Source organism: Bufo bufo, chromosome 1 (genome assembly GCF_905171765.1).
Source record: "Bufo bufo chromosome 1, aBufBuf1.1, whole genome shotgun sequence".
In the NCBI taxonomy this organism is placed as follows: Eukaryota; Metazoa; Chordata; class Amphibia; order Anura; family Bufonidae; genus Bufo; species Bufo bufo.
The window spans coordinates 437,226,346-437,247,438 of record NC_053389.1 but is presented as its reverse complement, the minus strand read 5'-3'; the positions used below and the strand labels follow the sequence as shown (position 1 = coordinate 437,247,438).

The following is a 21,093-nucleotide window of genomic DNA, read 5'->3' as shown; positions in this document are numbered from 1 at the left end:
AGCAATCTATAGGACAGTCTAGGCTCTTTACCTTTCCACAAAAAGGAGAAGGACCTCTTCATCCCATCAAAAAAGGTGTCAGGTAGATGCATGGGTATCATCTGTAGGTAATACAAGATTAGTGGGAGGATATATGTTTGCATCAAATTCTTGCGGCCCATCCATGACAGGTAAGGGAAGTCATATTCTTTTAGATGTTTTTGCACTTTCTGAATGAGTGGAAGGAAGTTAAGGGAATAAAGATCAGCTAGATTGCTGGGCAACTGTATTCCCAGGTATTGTACAGAACGTTCTGCCCAAAGAAACGTTCTGCCCAAATTTTCAAGTTCGAGAGTGAACCATTCTCAGTGAATATGTCTAAGTCGAGGTATGGAGCCTATGGGATTAGAGAGGGATAACAGTAGATCAACAAATGCGGATATCAGATGGGAATTGAAGTTGGAGTGAAACCTTCTATTGAGTCATCTTGTCTAGGTTTTTGCAGAAGTGTTTCAATGGTTCGTATAAATAGGGAGGGAGATAGTGGGCAGCCCTGTCGCATCCCATTGGTAATGTCAAAGGGGGGCGACAAGGCTCCATTAACCAACGCTCGCAGTAGCTGTGGTGTATAGTGTAAAAATTGCTTCAATAAAAGGTGTAGGGAAACCAAGGAAATCTGGTTTCCTGGAAGTCTCCATGACAGCACAACCTGAGATTGCCTTCCTCTGATGGGACAGGAAAAAACTGAGGTTAAAAACCCCTCCCCCTCCCCTCATCGCCAGTGTATTATAACACGACAAGGTAAAACATAACTAGTCAATTTAATCTATTGACAAAAACAAGGGCGGGAAATATGTGTGCTGTCATGGAGACTTTCAGGAAACCAGATTACCGGTGAGTGTAATACTCATTTCCCCAGTCTCCATGACAGCACAACCTGAGAACTATCAACGTAACTTAGGGGGATGACGACGACGACTATAGCACCTAGGACCTTGCGTCCAAAGGCAAAGTCCTCATTGGCAAATACGTCAACCCTATAATGTTTGGTGAAGGTGTGAGCCCTCTTCCAAGTAGCTGCTCTGCAAATTTGTTCTAACGATGCAGAGGCAGTCTCAGTCCAGGAAGTAGAGACTGATCTAACTGAATGGGCTCTAAAGGGACGGAGGAGCCTCCTTACCGGAGGCTTTATAGGCCTTGGAGATGGCACACCTAATCCAGCAGGATATAGAGCTTTTTACCTTTATTTGGGCCTGCAAACTGGACAAATAAAATTTCTCAATACGCCATTCTTCTGGGGCGTGTAAATAATGAAGCACAGTACGCCTAACATCTAAATTATGGAATCTAGATTCCTGCTCGTCTTTAGGGTTAGGAAAAAAAGATGGGATGACTATCTTGTGACCTGTGAAAGGAAGAGACCACCTTTGGAAGAAAACAAGGGTCTAACTTAAAAATGAGCTTATCTTCCAGTACTTTGAGGAAGGGCTCCTGTATGGACAGAGGATGGAGCTCACAGACACGCCTTGCAGAGGAGATGGCAACTAAGAAAATGGTTTTCAACGTGAGCCATTTAATGGATAAGGAGAGAAGGGGCTCAAATGGTGCATCCGACAGACCTGACAGGACTGTGTTAAGGTTCCAGGGTGCAACCATATTCCTGATACGGGGATTTAGTCGATCTGCTGCCTTCAGAAATCTCACCACCCAGGGGACCTCGTAAAGACTGGTATTGTATAGGGCTCCCAAGGCCGACACTTGGACTCAGTGTGTTTGGAGCGAGGCCCAAATCCAACCCATCCTGGAGGAATTCCATGATAAAAGGAATATCAGGGGAGGACTGATTAAACCTAACCCCGCCCCAGGAGGCAAACTTCCTCCAGACTGAGGTATGCTTTAGAGGTGTTAGAGGATTTTCTGCTAAGTAAGAGCGTACCAACCACCCTTTCAGACAGACCTAATCCTAACAGGAGGGATTGCTCAGAATCCAGGCGGACAGTTTGAAGAGGTTGGAATTGGGGTGAGATGGGACCCTGCATCAGAAGGCTCTCCTCCGGGAGGAACCGGATAGGATTGTCTAGGCTGAGGGACCTCAGGAGCCTAAACCAGCCCTTTCTGGGCCAGAATGGGACCACCAGGATTAGCTTGCACATTTTGGATTGGAACTTTTGGAGCACCCTTGGAATCATTGGTATTGGGGGGGGGGAAGGCATAGACCAGACCCAACGTCCAATCCTGAGTGAAAGCATCTATTGCCACACATGGATCTCTTGGATTGAGAGAAAAGTAATTCTGAACCTTGTGATTCTTCCCTGAGGCGAACAGGTCTAGGACAGGATTCCCCCACCGATCCCAGATTCTTTGAAAAGCCGACTGGGACAAGGACCATTCGACTGGATCCAGACTTCGCTAACTGAGGTAATCTGCCTGGAGATTCAGGGAACCCTTCAGATGTACTTCCGCCAGGAATTTTAGATTCCTTTCTGCCCAAAGGAAGATCTGGTTTGAGAGCTTCTGGAGGTGACCGTGTCTTGTTCCTCCCTGATGTTGGATAAATGCCACAGCTGTGGATTTGTCTAAATGGACCAGGACGTGGCGATTCCCGACTTGGACCTGGATTGACTTGAGGCCCTCCCATATTGCCCGAAACTCACTGTAGTTGGAAGACATCCTCCTCTGTTCTCCGGTGAAAGATTCTTAGCTTCAAATTCCAGACCTTTAGAGGGGGGAGAAGATTTCTGGAGAGTAGAATCTATGAGGATACCTAGGAATACTTTCCAATGGTTTGGAAGCAGATCAGACTTCTCCCGGTTGACTAGCCAGCCCAAGTCCTGGAGGGGCGAGAGAACCACCTGAATGTGCCTGTGAAGGAGATCCGAGGTCTCCGCTATTATCAGCAGGTTGTCCAGGTAAGGGACAATTATCCCGTCCTTGCTGAGGGAGGCCACGATCTCCACCATAACTTTGGTAAAGATGCGGGGCGCAGATGATATGCCGAACGGGAGGCACTTGAACTGAAAGTGATGAACTCTCCCCCCTTGCTCCATCGCAAACCTCAGGAATCTTCTGGAAAGAACGTTGTATCGGGATATGAAAATATGCGTCCCTGAGGTCTATTGTAGCAATCATAGCACTTCTTTTGATGAGTTTTACCGCCGACTTGAATGTCTCCATCCTGAACTTGTGGTAAGTTATATGCTTGTTCAGGGGTTCTTTAATTTATAATGGTCCGAAAATTGCCGTTAGATTTCCGGACCAGAATTAAAGGGGAGTAGTGGCCCCTCCCTAATTCCCCGTTGGGGACCTTCTCTATGGCCCCTAGGCATAATAAGCTTCTTATGCCCTCGGACAAGGGAGATTTGAGGGCCATGATAAGCCTGGTCAGAACAAACCTCTGTGGAGGAAGGGAATCCAATTATATAGTGTAGCCATTTCTTACAATGCTTATTATATATGGATCTTTGATGATCTGCTCCCAAGAACTTAGAAAGGAGCTGAGCCTTCCTCCAACCGGGATGACGTCATTGCTTTGACATAGGAGAGGGATCTCCCCCGTTGGGATTGAGGAAAAAATTCTTTCCCCTCCCGCCTCTTGTAAAGCCCCGACCCTCGCGGCCCCTCCTATCGGCCCTGGGATCTTGCTGGGGCCTCCAAAAAAAAAAAAAACTGTCTCCTAGTTTTAGATTTGTCCTCTGGATACCCCCTCTTACGGTCTGTAGCATTCGAGGATCTTATCCAGATCGGACCCGAACACGTACTGACCATGAAAGGGGAAGGATATTGGCCTGTTTTTGGAGATTTATCACTGGACCAGTGTTTTAGCCACAGAACCCTTCTGATAGTGTTCGAGAGGACCGCAGAGCGGGCAGATAGCCTGACAGACTCCGCAGCGGCATCAGCAAGAAAGTAGGTGGCCTTCCTGAGAAGGGGAAGACTATCCAGGATCTCTTCCTGAGGAGCCTTATTAACTACTGTATATGGTACTCCAATTGTTCTAGCCATATGGCGAGTGTACGAGCAACACACGTCACCGCTACACCAGGCTTTAAGAGGGCAGCCGTGGCCTCCTATGTTTTCTTAAGGCTCTTGGCTTTCCTATATAAAGGATTCTTGAGCTGCGCAGCGTCCTCGAATGGTAGGACTGTACGATTTGCCACCTTGGCAACTGGGGTGTCGACCCTGGGAACAGCTTCCCAATCAGCACATTCCGCCTCGTCAAAGGGGTATAGTCTTTTCAGGCCACGTGGAATAAAGGAGCCTCCCTCAGGCTTATCCCATTCCGCCCTTATCTTTTGGATATTGTCCGGAACAGGGAACACTGACCTGTGCCTTTCTCCTAAACCCCCAAAAATCTCCTCTTGGACTGACTGATTTTTTTTAGATACCTCCATTCTTATAGTGGCTCTGATTAATTAGTCAATGTCCTCTGGGTTGAAGAGGAACCTGCTATATTCGCTATTCTCCTCCGATTCTAGGGATCTAGGAAGAGTCTCAGTGTCCGATAGGTCACTATGAGTCAAGGTCACTACCAGAGTAGTTGGGATCTCTGGAAGAGGGCGGAGTGGGATTTCTGGAAGAGGGCGGTCTGTGGCCGTGGTTAAGCTGGGTCTAGGGGAGGCAGGAGGGTCCCTATAGGCCAGAGCTGACTGGACCTCCACTCTGACTAGCGTCTTAATCTCCTCCATAAGACTGGATGACTCTGACTTCACAATAGCAGAGGTGCAATCCTTACACAGCGGCTTAGACCCAGGGGAAGGAAGACGCTTAGAGCAAACGCCACACCTCCTGAGCCTAGCTTTAACAGAGGAGGTAGACTCCTTTTCTCCCTGTAATACACAAGGGAGGAAAGGGTCAACCACAGCAGGGCAACTTGAATCCAATTGAGAATCTGTGGAGGGAGCTAAAGATCAGGGTGATGGCAAGAAGACCTTCCAACCTGAAAGATTTGGAGCTCATTGCTAAAGATGAATGGGCAAAAATACCTGTAGTTTCACCTATATATAGATGACAAGGGCAAGTCAACAAATAAACATGGGACGAGTCACATGTTAGATATTGTTTGATTTTAATCATTTGACCAGAAACCGGTCAAATGATATTTTGTGTAAATTGTAATCTGATGTTACGGTTTCTGGTCAAATGATTAAAATCAAATAATATCTAACATGTGACTCGTCCCATGTTATTTATTTGTTGACTTGCCCTTGTCATCTCCTATATATAGGTCAAACTACTTGGGACGTAAAAACCCGACTTATCAATACAGGTATTCCATTAGGAAACAAAAAATGGATCTTCCCGTATCAAAACATTTCACTGAGGCTAAACATTCTGAAAGGGATTTACGGTTTAGATTTTTGGAACAGATACCTCTTCTGAGACGAGGTGGTGACAGGACCAAAATTATTAGAGAACTTTTTGGGATTTATACTTTAGGGACTCTAAATGTAGAATTCAGGGTCATTTAGTCACCAGTTACAGTGGAGGAAATAATTATTTGACCCCTCACTGATTTTGTAAGTTTGTCCAATGACAAAGAAATGAAGTCTCAGAACAGTATCATTTCAATGGTAGGTTTATTGTAACAGTGGCAGATAGCACATCAAAAGGAAAAATCGAAAAAATAACTTTAAATAAAAGATAGCAACTGATTTGCATTTCATTGAGTGAAATAAGTATTTGAACCCTCTAACAAAAAAAGACTTAATACTTGGTGGAAAAACCCTTGTTTGCAAGCACAGAGGTCAAACGTTTCTTGTAATTGATGACCAAGTTTGCGCACATTTTAGGAGGAATGTTGGTCCACTCCTCTTTGCAGATCATCTCTAAATCCCTAAGGTTTCGAGGCTGTCTCTGTGCAACTCTGAGCTTGAGCTCCCTCCATAGGTTTTCGATTGGATTAAGGTCCGGAGACTGACTAGGCCACTCCATGACCTTAATGTGCTTCTTCTTGAGCCACTCCTTTGTTGCCTTTGCTGTATGTTTTGGGTCATTGTCGTGCTGGAACACCCATCCACGACCCATTTTCAGTTTCCTGGCAGAGGGAAGGAGGTTGTCGCTCAGGATTTCACGATACATGGCTCCGTCCATTTTCCCGTTTATGCGAATAAGTTGTCCTGTGCCCTTAGCAGAAAAACACCCCCAAAGCAAAATGTTTCCACCCCCAAGCTTGACGGTGGGGACGGTGTTTTGGGGGTCATAGGCAGCATTTTTCTTCCTCCAAACACAGCGAGTTGAGTTAATGCCAAAGAGCTCTATTTTGGTCTCATCAGACCACAGCACCTTCTCCCAGTCACTCTCTGAATCATTCAGGTGTTCATTGGCAAACTTCAGACGGGCCTGCACATGTGCCTTCCTGAGCAGGGGGACCTTGCGAGCCCTGCAGGATTTTAATCCATTGCGGTGTAATGTGTTTCCAATGGTTTTCTTGGTGACTGTGGTCCCTGCTAATTTGAGGTCATTAACTAACTCCTCCCGTGTAGTTCTAGGATGCTTTTTCACCTTTCTCAGAACCATTGACACCCCACGAGGTGAGATCTTGCGTGGAGCCCCAGAGCGAGGTCGATTGATGGTCATTTTGTGCTCCTTCCATTTTCGAACAATCGCACCAACAGTTGTCACCTTCTCTCCCAGCTTCTTGCTAATGGTTTTGTAGCCCATTCCAGCCTTGTGCAGGTCTACAATTTTGTCTCTGACATCCTTGGACAGCTCTTTGGTCTTTCCCATGTTGGAGAGTTTGGAGTCTGATTGATTGATTCTGTGGACAGGTGTCTTTTATACAGGTGACTAGTTAAGACAGGTGTCCTTAATGAGGGTGACTAATTGAGTAGAAGTGTCTAACCACTCTGTGGGAGCCAGAACTCTTAATGGTTGGTAGGGGTTCAAATACTTATTTCACTCAATGAAATGCAAATCAGTTGCTATCTTTTATTTAAAGTTATTTTTTCGATTTTCCTTTTGATGTGCTATCTGCCACTGTTACAATAAACCTACCATTGAAATGATACTGTTCTGAGACTTTTCATTTCTTTGTCATTGGACAAACTTACAAAATCAGTGAGGGGTCAAATAATTATTTCCTCCACTGTATGTATCTGCTCTTTACTTGTATCCTTTGTAGGGAAAACATGTGCTATATGTTTAACTGTGTTCCCTTTTTTTTGTAGGACAACAATTTTGACTATTGTCAGGAATGGTCACGTTTGGTGAAGACTGGAGGAACTATGCAGGCGATCCATTAATATGTTATAAAATAATCAATTTTGTTGGGATACCACTTTATTGGAATTCATGAATAGTGACAATCCCGGTCTGACTCGATGCCTCTCTAGCCCCCAATGGGACTTGAGTGACACTGACTCCTGACAGGTTGGTTTGTCCATTAGTCATACACTATATTATATCATGTAATGCTCCGAAGCAGTCTATCCGTGACTCCCCCCGCTTAGAGAGGGAGTCGGGATTACATCACTGATACCCTGATTCCCATCCCTAGCGCAGTGGGATTTTGACATGGAGCGGACATGCTGACAGGTCTGGACAGTGAGGTGTATACGGTCTGACACTCCGTGATGCCCCCCTGACACAGACATTCCGTGGACTGTGGATCAGCTTTTGTCTGCTGAAAACTGCGGAGCTTTGGACACTGAGTGTGTCTTTGTAATTCTGTATAGGGAACTTGATGGCCTGTATGAGCATGAGCATGCGCCCTGCTAGAAAGTTAGATAGCGGCCATCTTTAATGTGGTTCCCATATTCTCCTATATCACTACGTGTCTCGCGAGAGCACATGGAGCGGCGCATGCGCAGACCGCCCTTCCGGACGCCAGCAGACTCCACTATGTCTCCATGACTCAACATGACCCATCCAAAGTTTTTTAAGGTTTTAATTAACTTGTGATTGTTATACACTGTGTACACTTTATACGTTGATTGGTAATCATGTATGTTTATTGATTTTTTCCACTGTACGGATCACGTTATGCACTTTATATGACGATGTTCACAATCAATTTAGATATAATCATGATGATAGATGAATTGTACTTTTAATATTGCTTTATTCTTGATGCACTTGCACTTTGTTTAATCATTGATCTGTGATTATGAAATTGTTTGCACTATTTATGTATGCCACTATGCACATGTTATTCAGCTAGACAAAGGCTCCAATGAGAGAGCTGAAACGTTGCTGCTAGATGGGTGAATAAACCATCCACTTTTTTTTCACTAATCTGGACTGCTGCCTTTTTCTTCTATATGCACTTGGGACCTTGGTCACAGGCCCCTATAAGGACTTGCACCCGCGTTTAATGTGTGCTGCATATATATATATTTGATGAGTTATTGCAGTAAATTGGTCAAACGCGGGGTAGGAGTTTTGCCCATATTTTGATGTCTATGTTTAAAAGAGAAATGGGTCTATAGCTAAAGGATAAAGCAGGATCCTTCACTTCTTTAGCCTATATAGCAATGTGGGCCTCTAACGCCTGTTTTGGGAATGACCCTCCCATGCAAAGGTAGTTACATAAAACGGGCGAGTCTTGGGAGTAACAGGTCTTGAAACTTCTTATAATACGTTAAGGAAAACCCATCCGGGCCTGGGCTTTTCCCTGAAGGGAAGGAAGCCAATGTATCCTTCGCTTCTTGAATGGTTATAGGTGTGGTCAGTTCAGTAGCCTCAGCCACAGCAAGAGAAGGTAGCTTGAAATCTTCAAGAAATCTAAATATATTTGATATTCTATTAGATTCTGAGATCTCTGAATCAGAGGTCGTTATATTCACACAGTGATGTGTAGAAAGTACTGAATTCTCTTGCTGTGTTTGAAGTGCGAGTGAGCGACTCACCTCCTGGGCTATTTATATGGGAAACAAAGGACTTTTCTCGTCTCTTACCAATGCTGATATTAATTTCCCTCCCTTATCTCCATGTGCATAGATTCTTTGCTTATAATGCATCATATTTTAGCTAGCTTCTTGTTCAGAATATTTTTAAGCTGAGTGCGCAAAGATTGTAGCTCGTTTTGTTCAGTCTGACTCAGAGTCTGCTTATGTGAGGTTTCTAAGGACCTGATCTGAGCCAGGATAGCTAGAACTTCCCTTTCCCTCTTTGTTCGGGCGCCTAAAGATATCAAAAGTCCTCTCATGAAGGATTTGTGTCTCCCACACAGCCTCTGACATACCTGGAGTGGAGTTGGTATAAAAAAAGGATTGAAGCTGCCGTGTGAGAAACTGAACATCTGGGTTGTCCAAGAGCGTTTCTGGGCAGCTCCTGTAATCACAGATTTATAAACACCGGAGAATGATCCAAGAAAGTGGAGAGGCCTATTTTAGTCTGAGCTAGCACAGGAAGGAGGCCATCATATGAAAAGGTAGACCAACTTTTGGTGTGACCTGTGTGGAGTCAAATAAAAAGTATAGTCAGCATCTGTGGGGCGCTTCAATCTCCAGGCATCTACAAGATTCAGCATCCGTAATCTATTACAGAGTCAAAAGTCCTCATGAAGGACTTATGAAAACCTCTGCCTTTCTAAGTCTGGGACTGGGCCTAAAGCTTCCTTCTTTAGTAGGGAAAAAATGTCTTCCCTTAATGCCAATTTGTTTTACTGAATTTGCAGATAGAACTGTAATCTTTAGCCTTTCCGGAGGGGAGGGGGGGAACCAACTAGACAAAAATCTTCTCTTATTATTCCGTTTATCAAGCCTGAGAAAATAGAGAGTCTTACCCACAATGGACTGTAATTTTCATTGCTGATCTGACTTAGGCCCTGAACCAGACTAGGAGTTAAAGAGTAAACCTTTGTCTTTTTTACCTCTAGCCTCTCTCCAGTTATTTTGTTTACTGTCAGATCCATTGAAAACCCTCATATGCCTAGAAAGCAGTTTTTTCGTAGGTGGTTTACAAACAGGAAAACCTTTCTTGCAATCAGAGGCTTTTTCTAACAGGTCATCAAGCACTGACCCCAAAAAGAAAATCCCCCTGATAAGGGATAGAACATAGCTTGTTTTTGGAACCTGTATCCCCAGACGAACCCCTAAGCCAAATAGCCCTTCTAGCAGAGTTTGAATGCTAGATAAGCAGCTTTGTCAATCTTATTGCATCCACTGAGGCATCAGATGAAATCTACTGCCTTGAAAATTGTTGGGAAAACCGCAAAAAGCTGATCTCTGGAGGTCTTGTTTTTAATATGAGACTTAAACTCCTGCAACCATAATTTTAAGGATCTGGCTGTAGAGGTAGTGGCTATGTTGAGCTTAAAAGGCCTGAGTAGAGGCCTCCCATACTTTAAGATACACCTCCGTCCTATCCATTGGATCCTTCAATAAACCAAGGTCTTCAAAGGGTAGGGCAGTTCTTTTTGAGATTTTGGCTACAGGGGCGTCTAATTTCAGTGGCCTATCCCAAGTGGAGGATTCACCCTCATCAAAAGGATACCTCTTAATTCATCTAGGGATAAAAAAAAATTATCAGGTTTCTTCCACTCTTTTTGAATTAGATATTTAATAATTTCATTTAATGGGAAGACTCTAGGCCACTTATGTCCCAAGTCCCTAAACATAATGTCATGAATAGACTTCTGTTACCTAGCCTCATCTATTTTCATAGTGGCTCTTATCGCTTTTAGGGTCCATTCACACGTCCGTTTTTTCTTTCCTGATCTGTTCCGTTTTTTCAGGAACAGATCAGGACCAGATCTGGACCCATTCATTTTCAATGGGTCCGTTGTTCCGTTCCGCATGTCCGTTTAAATATAAAACATGTCCTATTCTTGTCCTGAAAAATCGGATCCTGGACCAATACAAAGTCAATGGATCCGCAAAAAACGGAAGACATTCGTATGTCATCCGTTTTATGCGGATTCCGTTCCTGGAAATTAGGCTTCCTCCCCAGTATTAAATGTGCCCCCCTCCCTCTATATTCATTGGTGGCCAGTGCGGCAGTGCGGATTCCCAGTAAGTTTTCTACAGATCTGATTTTTCACTTCGTGAAAATGACTGCCCCCTGCTGCCTGGCAGCACCCGATCTCTTACAGGGGGCTGTGATCTGCACAATTAACCCCTCAGGTGCTGCGCCTGAGGGGTTAATTGTGCATATCATAGCCCCCTATAAAGAGATCAGGGGCTGCCAGGCAGCAGGGGGCAGACCCCCCTCCCTCCCCAGTATTAAATGTGCCCAGTGCGGCCTCACCTCTCCCCCCCCCCCCCCATCATCGGTGGCCAGTGCGGATTCCCAGTATTAATAAATGTGCCCAGTGCGGTCTCACCTCTCCCCCCCCATCATTGGTGGCAGCGGAGAGTACCGATCGGAGTCCCAGTTTAAATCGCTGGGGCTCCGATCGGTTACCATGGCAGCCAAGACGCTATTGCAGTCTTGGCTGCCATGGTTACTTAGCAATAAATACAAGCATTATACTTACCTGCGACTGCGAGCTGCGATGTCTGACCGGCCGGGAGCTCCTCCTACTGGTAAGTGACAGGTCTGTGCTAAAAGCAATGCGCCACACAGACCTTTCACTTACAAGTAGGAGGAGCTCCCGGCCGGTCAGACATCGCAGCTCGCAGTCGCAGGTAAGTATAATGCTTGTATTTATTGCCTAGTAACCATGGCAGCCAAGACTTTAATAGCGTCTTTGCTGCCATGGTAACCGATTGGAGCCCCAGCAATTTAAACTGGAACTCCGATCGGTACTCTCCGCTGCCACCAATGATGGGGGGGGGGAGAGGTGAGACAGCACTGGGCACATTTATTAATACTGGGAATCCGCACTGCCACCAATGATGGGGGGAGAGGTGAGACCGCACTGGGCACATTTATTAATACTGGGAATCCGCACTGGCCACCGATGATGGGGGGGGGAGAGGTGAGGCCGCACTGGGCACATTTAATACTGGGGAGGGAGGGGGGTCTGCCCCCTCCTGCCTGGCAGCACCTGATCTCACAGGGGGCTATGATTCGCACAATAATTGTGCGGATCACAGCCCCCTGTAAGAGATCGGGTGCTGCCAGGCAGGAGGGGGCAGTCATGGACACCGTTCTCAGTATATTCTAACTAGAAGCGTCCCCATCACCATGGGAACGCCTCTGTTAGAATATACTGTCGGATTTGAGTTTTCACATGTTTCCGTTTTTTGCGGATCCGCAAAAAACGGATGACATACGGAAAAATTTTCAGGAACAACGGATCCGCAAAAAACGGACCGAAAATCGGGATGTAGAAAAATAGGGACGTGTGAATGTAGCCTAAGTAAGGAATCCGTATCTTCTGGAGAAAATAAGGGTCTACTGGAAGATTCTTCATCCAAGGAAGAATGTGAATGTGAAGATATGCGTATTGTGTGGCCTGTAATTGTACCATGTAATTTGTGTATTGGGTCATTTTCGTGTGTTTATTGTCTGGAGATAATTAAGTTATACAGTGTCTGGACTAATTATCTCCAGGCAAACAAAGGGAGAGACCAAACTGTAAAGCATGCACTATTGGTCGTTTCTTGCCTCCCCCTGGGAAGGCCCCCCTTTGCAGGGGGTACAGTATAAATACAAGTTCTGTTCAATAAAATGGAAGTCTTTTTACACCCATCACGTTTCGGCTGATGTTTGGGTACCTGTGATGTGTGTAGGAGTGATACTGCTGAGATTGCTGGCTGTTATACCTTGGGAATCTACCAAACAAGCAACCGAACGGAGGGCTATACTCACTGCGTGCTTTTCCGTTTGGGTAAACCAGACGAACTGGACGCTACTACTACGGGGTTCGTTACAGTGAATCACCCAGGACTTCCCTCCTGCTCGTTTTCATCAGAAGATTTTGAATCCAAGATCACGTTAACGTGACCTTGTTTGCCCATTGCAGAGGCAGAAAGGCATTTCTTAAACACTTTAATAGAGTCCAAAACTTCAGATTTAACAATGTCCTTGACATTCTGAAGCAGGGACAGGGATTCTTCCTCAACTACTTTGTTCACACAATGCTGACATAGTAATTTGGACCAGGAGGGAGCGAGTTTTTTCTGCATACGGCACACTCCTTTTCCTTAGTCTTAGACATGGCTTTTCTAGGGCCCTCTTTGGTATTCTATAACAAGAGAATAAGCCTCAATAGATTCTAAAAGAAAGTAAAAGGATGGGGATCAAATCCCCTTATCCCACCAGGAATACCGGTCTGCCATTATGATCCTCCTGGACATCAGCGCGCTGATTACTCTCCTCCTCCATAATTCCAGATGAGTGAGAGTTTTCCCTTCAGGGTATCCACACCCCCCCTCATGTTGGCTGGGATCCTTCTGGAAGCACGCTGAAGAGAGGACAGGGTTTAGAAATCCTAAGCCCGGGTCCCTGCCGGCGTTCCCATGCGGCCAAACCGTTAGCATTAATCCCCCTCTTGCATTCCACCTTGGAACCCATGCATTCCAAATGCCGGAAGTCACGTCACGCGACTTCCGTTACATGCGCTTGTCACGCCAGGAACACTCTCAGCCCACCCTCCCCACCGATGCAAGCCAGGGAAGGAGAGCAGAGGCCCCGAACCTCCTCAACATCGCAAGGAGGGTCCGGAGCGCCAACATAACCTTCCAGTCATGCTGGGACTGTACGACAAGTCCAGGACCAAGAAGGAGTGCCCCAGTCTTGCCAATCGGCTCCTAGTGGAGACTTACACCGCACCAGGTAACCCCTACACACATGTCAAGTCAGGGACTCCTGCAGCCTTAACTTTAGCTCTCCACCAACCGTCCTATCCATAAGACAGGAAACAGGAACTGGTGCTATAGGGGCAATGCCCCTCCTTTAAAGCTCTCCACAAAGGTTCCCATTTCCTGTCCTGGATGGAGGCGGTCTCAAGGGTGCTGTCACGGGCGTAAGGAAAAAAACTGTTCCGTTTAGTCCTAATGCATTCTGAATAGAAAGGGATCCGTTCAGGATCCATTCCGTTTTGTGACAGACACAAAACCGCTGCAAGCTAAGTTTGTGTGTTCGGTCATCGAAACAGAAGCAGGATCAGTCACTAAAAACAATGCAAGTCAATGGTGACTGATCCGTTTTTAGGAGCCTAACAAACCAGGTCACTCATTGACTTTCCATGTATTTAGTGACTGACCTGTTTGTTCCGTTTTGATTTTACACAACCGCATTCTAACAGATGCATCCTGATGTGCAAAATCAAAACATCAGTTTAATCCGGAATTGAGATCCTCTGCCGGACCTCAATACCGGAATTAAAAACCCAAGTGTGAAACAAGCCTAAGGCTACTTTCAGATCTTTGTTTTCAATTCAGGTTTCTAGATCCAGCAGAGGATGTCAAAACCAGAGTTAAATGATCCGTGCCATTTAATACACCCGGATACATCTGTTTAGGCCGGATCTGGTTGTATTAAATTAAAACTGAATAAAAGTGGCGGATCTCAAAACCTGAATTAAAAACACAGATGTGAAAGTACCAGAGTCTAAGTCAGTAGGGTCACTCACAGCTTGGCTAATTTTAAGCAAGCCTAAGCTACACATCTATACATGTACCTTGTGGTATCAGATATATCTGAGTGTTGATGGCCACCTTCTTTTGACAGCAATCCTGGAGCACTGAGGAACCGGGATCTTGATGGTACCCTTTAACGTATTTAACAGTAACACAGAATTAAAACCGTATTAAAAAGTTAACTTTGCAATCAATTTTATGTTACATACCAACATTTGCACTTGATTTTTACATTTACCCGCTTAGCATCTGGTTGCACTTGGAACCAGACAATTGTTTAGCTCCACTCTGCTGTCAGCTTAAAAAGGTTGTGCAGTGGAGCAACACTGATGACTTATCCTCAGGATAGCTCATAAATATCAGATAGGCAGGTGTTCAAATCCCAGCAAAATACGTTGGGGGGGTGAAGGTTGGGGGGGGATATAAGGGTTGACATAAATGCCATTTTCAACTGTAAACATATGCAAATATAGTTTGGGCTCTATAAAAGGATGTACATGATGTGATATGTCTGTGGCATAATTGTATACTGCATACAATGTCATTTCCAAAATGGATGTTATCTGCCTTTTACATCCAAATAAAGAAAGTTATAAAAATAAAAAAAATGCTGCATACTGTAGATTGAATTTTTCTGGCATTCCCTCCCATATGCTCCTCTACAGGACTTAAAACATTACAATCTGAAAATGGCACCAAATTTTTTTTGATATTGACAGGGGCAGATCTATCATTAAAATACACCACTTTTGTGGCATGAAAGTTGCAAACTGCACGTTTGCAGCTTTTTAAAGGGGCTAGCATAGATATCCGAATGGGCGCAAGGGCACTTTTGTAAAATAATTTCACCATCCAGTATAATTACACCCATAACATTAAAATTTGTAATCTTTTCCTATTTTTGCACAAAAAAATAAAAAAAGTATTTTTCAAAAATAGTTTGCATTTGTCTCAATGCATTTAAAGACCCATAACATTTATTTTTCCATGGACAGATGTGCGATTGCTTTATCACATGTGGGACCAGTTGTAGAATTCATGGGTACCACTTTTGATACATATGACTTTTTGATCACTTTATGGTTTTTGTGAGGTTGAATTAAAGAAAAGGAGATAAAAATGCAAAAATTAACACCAACTTACGGGATAAGTAATGGTGATCAATTTATTGTATGGGTCGTAACTAGGGATGAGCGAGTGTACTTCGCGTGAAACATCCAAAGTCAATTTGCATAAAACTTTGTTCTAATCCTGTATGGAACAGGAGCTCCGTACAGTATTAGACTGTATTGGCTCCGATGAGCCGAAGTTATTGCTTCGCAAAGTCTCGTGAGACTACGCATAAAAACTTCAGAAAGACAAAAATTTCTCTTAACGGTAATTGGATTTTCCTTTAGCCTCCACAATGACACCACCTGGAGGTTGGCCAGCCTCCTCAGGGACAGGAAACCACAGTGAGATCAGCAAATAAAAGGGCCCCCTCCCCTTTACCTCTCTAGTTATTAACCTTGGACTCAGAATAGGAATGAAACAAAACAATTTTAATAAGGTGGAGACAAGGTTTTTCAAACTGAGAAACAATGCACCACCAAAAGGGCTCATAATTTATAAGCAAAAAAAGTAATATAAATACATATATCTTTATTATTTTTTTTGGGTGGGAATCTCTGTGCCGTTGTGGAGGCTAAAGGAAAATCCAATTACCGGAGTAATTTTTGTCTTTTCCCCACACCTCCACAACGGCACCACCTGGAGGAATAACCTAGGAGACATGACTAGGGTGGGTGGGACCACCACAGATAGGACTCTGCGGCCAAAGGATAGGTCTCTATTGGTAGAAACGTCCAGCTTGTAATGCTTAAAGAAGGTACAAGGGTTGGACCATGTGGCTGCCCGACAGATATCTTCCAGTGAGGCTGGGCGCCTTCAGCCCAGGATGCTGCCAATGCTCTGGTGGAATGAGCTTTCAACAAAAGAGGCGGAGTAAATCCCTCAGTCTCATAGGCTAAACTAATGCAGGCCCTTATCCATCTGGAGATGGAAGTCTTGCTGGCTGCTTTGCCTTGGTTAAGACCCAGATATTGTACGAGATTTTCTGAGATTCTTGGTTGCCTCAAAGTACTGTAGAACGCATCTTCTAACATCCAGGTTGTGGAACAACTTTTCCTTATCTGATGTCGCCTGGGAACAAAAGGAGGGAAGAGTGATTTCCTGCTGACAGTGGAACTTGGTCACCACCTTAGGAAGGAATTCCGGAGCATGTTTCAAAGTAATCCTATCCTCTAAAACAGTAAGATAGGGAGGTAGAATAGAGAAAGCCTGGATTTCTCCTATTCTCTTGGCAGTGGTGATAGCTAATAAAAATACTGTTTTGAGTGTCAATGTTCTCAAGGAGATCTCTTCAATGGGTTCAAAAGGAAGATGCATTAATCTGGATAGGACCAGATTTAAGTCCCAAGGAGGGACTGATCTAAGCCTAGGGCGAATCCTACTTGCCCCCTTAAGGAATCTCTTGACAACATTCAAGTCTGATAGTTTGTTGTTCAAAAAAGCGCTTAGAGCTGCTACCTGGACTTTTAAGGTACTTACTGATAGACCTTTATCAAGTCCCGCCTGAAGGAAATCCAGGATCAGGGTCACCTCTGGTTGCTTGGAGGGATCCCATCTGCCATCCCCAAAACGTAAAAAGGACTCCCAGGCTCTCAAGAAGATCTTTTGATGTGACGGGTTTTCTACTCTAATAGTGGAGACTACCGCCTCTGAAAACCCTTTTTCTCTCACGATGTGCCTTTCAGTTTCCAGGCTGTCAAGCGGAGCTGGGAGACTCCGGGATGCACCACTGGTCCCTGGAAAAGATCTGGTCGGGGTGGGAGAATTCAGAATTCTTCTCCTGCTAGGTTTTTTAGTATTGGAAACCATGCTCTCCTGGGCCAGAATGGAGTAATTAGGAGAATTTGGGTTCTCTCTTCCAGGATTTTGGTAATGACCTTCGGTATCAGAGGAAAAGGTGGGAACGCATGAAGAAGTTCCTGAGGCCAGGGTGTCGACAAGGAGTCCACTCTTAGGGGCCAGTCCAGAGGGGACAGGGAAAAGAAGTCTGACCTGCTTGTTTTTTCTTGTGGCAAATAGGTCGATCTTTGGGATGCCCCACCTGGCACAAATCTGACCGAAGATCTGAGGATTCAGGCTCCATTCTCCTGGCTTTAGTCGATCCCTGCTCAGGAAGTCCACCCCTTTATTTTATTTTCCTCTTTTGTGGGCTGCTGATAAAGAGTAGATTTTTCTCGGCCCAATTTAGGATCTTATCCGCAACTGAAGACAGGGAGCGGCTTCTTGTTCCTCCCTGTTTGTTCAGGTAGGCTACTGTGGTGGAATTGTCCGAGAGGATTTTTATATTTTTCAGATGGATAGAGGGAGAAAAAAAACTTATGGCTTTCCAGACCTCAGTTAGTTCCCTCATGTTTGATGAGGTTTGTTGTAGCTGTTCTCCAAAGACCCTGCATCACCTTCCCCTCCATGTGGGCTCCCCAGCCCTGCTGACTGGCATCTGTTGTGATGACTACTTGGTCCGTCTGTCTCCATTCCACCCCCCGGGATAGATTTGACTGGTTTGTCCACCAGGATAAGGCCCTCTTCAGGTATGATGGAATTCCTATTTTTTTGTTTAGGGATGTCTGCTTTTTGTCCCAGTTCTTTAGAAGAAAGGCTTGAAGCGTTCTTGAGTGGTGCTGGGCCCACTTTACAGACGGGATTGTTGACGTCATGAGTCCCAAGATTATCATGATATCCCTGAAGGAGTCAACCTTTTGTCGTTGGAAACTCCTGATGCTGGAAATCAGACTCTGCTGCTTTTGTTCCGGCAGGAAGGAAGTCATAAGGCATGAGTCCAGCAGAACTCCCCAATTTTTTTTTCCGTGAGGGGAGAAGACAAGACTTCTGTTAGTTTATTAACTAACAGAGGTCGGCCAGGGTCATAAGGATTGTCTGGAGGTGTTGCAGAAGAAGGCTCTCTGACGGGGCTGTGATTAAAAAATCGTCCAGGTATGGAACGAATGAAATTCCTGCTAGATTCAGTCATGATTTTGGTGAATAATCTTGGGGATGAGCTGAGGCCAAACAGTAGAACTTGGAATTGATAGTGGCATAGAGACCCCCTGGAACCATACCGCTGTCCTTAGAAACTTCTGGTTTCTTTTCCGGATTGGAATATGATAGTAGGCATCCGCCAGGTCTATTGTTATAATGTAACAATTTTTTGGAAGCAGATTGACCATGGATTTTACGGTGTCCATTTTGAATTTTTTGTAAACAATATTTTTTGTAAACAATATATTTCAAATTGTAAACAATATTTTTTGTAAACAATATATTTCAAATTTATTATCGCCCTGAAAGTACAGTTTGGCTTTCTTACCAGAAAGATAGGTGAATAGAATCCCTTTTGCTGTTCATCTTCTGGCACTGGAATGATGGCTCTCTTCTAACAGGAGCGATATTTGTTGTTCCATTGCTTCCTGATTTCTTCCTTTTAGTCTGGAGTTTTCCATGCAACGATGTGGGGGGGAGACAGGTGAATTCCAGACTGTAGCCTTCTTTTATCACAGCCAGGACCCAAGGGGAGGCCTGAATATTCTCCCACACTGAGTGAAAGTGATTGAGCCTTCCCCCTACTGCTCCTCTGGAGTCATTGGGTAGTGGGGCGAGAAGATTTTTCAGGGTTAAATAGGAATCCCTTCCCTTTTCCTCTGGATGTTTGCCAAGATTATCCTGACTTTTCTTCTGATCAGGCTTACCACGTCTTTGGGGCCGAAAGGATAGTCTCTGGTGAAAAAACTGATTTGGTGGGAAAGCTTTTTTTCCTATCCGACGCCTTCTCTAAAAGAAAGCTGAGCTGAACACTATCTCTTTCGCAAGGCAAGGCACAGTTTGTTTTTGGATGCTGTATCCCCTGACCAGGTTCTCAACCAAATTGCTCTGAGTGAAGCATTGGACAGGGCGTCTGTTCTGGCTGTTAATTTCACTACGTCCGCGGAAGCGTCTGCAATAAAGTTTGCGGCCTTTTTAAGCATAGGGATTGAGGCTAGAATATCTTCTCTTGGAGTACCAGATTCAATGTGCTCCTCCAACTGGATGCTGTATATTCTCATATAGCTCCAGCAAAGGGTTAGCAGCGCTTGCGAAATGGATATTTATACTACCCTCGGCACTTGCGCACTTGGACGTAATTTTTCCCTACCCCCACACTGCGCAGGCGCGGAGATCGGATGGATTTTCAGGAGTTATCCGCGCTTGCGCAATGGGCCGTAATATTTCCCTACTTCGGCTCTCCTGCGCATGCGCAGTGTCCCGGTGTGCTGCTGAACTCCGCAGTGAGATTTTCCCAAAACTGTCCTTTTGCGCATGCGCAGATAATCAAAACTAAGGAATGCCTCCACACGTCATTTCCGGTGCGACAGGAAGTTAGGAGGTAGGGAAATCTCACGAAGTAGAGTAATGTAACGTTACACCAGCAGCCCGCACTAACTTACTTCCTGTTTTTTTTACAGCACAAATTAATTTATGGAGTTATAATGCAAAGTCTCACGAGACTTCGCAAAGCAATAGCTTTGGCTCATCGGAGCCAATACAGTCTAATCCTGTACGGAGCTCCTGTTCTTATAACAAAGTTTTATGCGAATTGACTTCGGATGTTTCACCCGAAGTAGACTCGCTCATCCCTAGTCGTAACAGACAGTTACACCAATAAAGTAGATTTTATTCTAGACATTTGTATGTAATACAATGCTTATAGTTTTTTTTGCAAACACTACGTTTTTCTGTGTCCCAACTAGGCCTCAACAAATGATCCTCTGATCACTTATAATACACTTATAATACTTGTTTATTAGAGCTCATGCACGCAAACATTTTTTTCCCCTTGTTCGTTCCTTTTTTGCAGCCCTTATGCGGAACCATTCACTTCAATGTGGGCTGCAAAAATGGAAATGACTGTGCATTCAGTGTCCGTATGTCTGCATCGCAAGAAATAGAACATATCCTATTATTGTCCGCATTATGGACAAGGATAGGACTGTTCTATTAGGAGCCGGCTATTCCGCAAAGTGCGGAAGGCACACAACTGGTATCCGTGTTTTGCGGATCTGCAATTTGCAGTCCGCAACACATCCTACGGTCGTGTGCATGAGCCCTTAGTTTTACAGTAAATGACATAATATACTAACAGAATGCCTATTAGCCACCACCATGGCAACTCATGATTGTGTCCCGGGTGGGGGGCAATGGGGTAAAAGGAACAGACTGCCTCTCTAACCACTCAGATGCTGAGGTCAGCAGTAACTGCGGCATCGAAGCAGTTAAATTGCTGAGATTTGAGTTACCTCTGATCCCAACAGTGAAAGTGGAGTGCCAGATGTATCACAGCTAGCATACACAACTGATCATGTGGACAAGTCCCAGGTCCACGAAACTCACTAATAGTATGGCGGCTTACAGGAACTACCTTCCTGCCACGGCATATGGCCACTTGAGGCTTCCACTACTGGGACTCTGATCACTAAACTGGGGGTCTATAGGGCTAATGGAGACAGCAGAGTACAGCTCTGATCCATTTGCATCAGGGAAAGATTACTATTATTGCACTAAAAGG

The 21,093-nt window shown here is 44.8% G+C and overlaps 1 protein-coding gene across 3 annotated transcripts in view; it reads right to left on the bottom strand.

Annotated features, from left to right (window-relative positions):
• The window catches only part of LOC120978759 (oocyte-specific histone RNA stem-loop-binding protein 2-like), a 63,638-nt gene that overhangs the window by 31,743 nt on the left and 10,802 nt on the right, over window positions 1-21,093 (bottom strand). For all 3 annotated transcript variants that reach the window (XM_040407099.1, XM_040407092.1, XM_040407107.1), the window contains one exon: window positions 14,489-14,578. In XM_040407099.1, coding sequence (XP_040263033.1) covers window positions 14,489-14,578 — 90 coding nt within the window. The remainder of the gene's footprint in view (window positions 1-14,488; window positions 14,579-21,093) is intronic.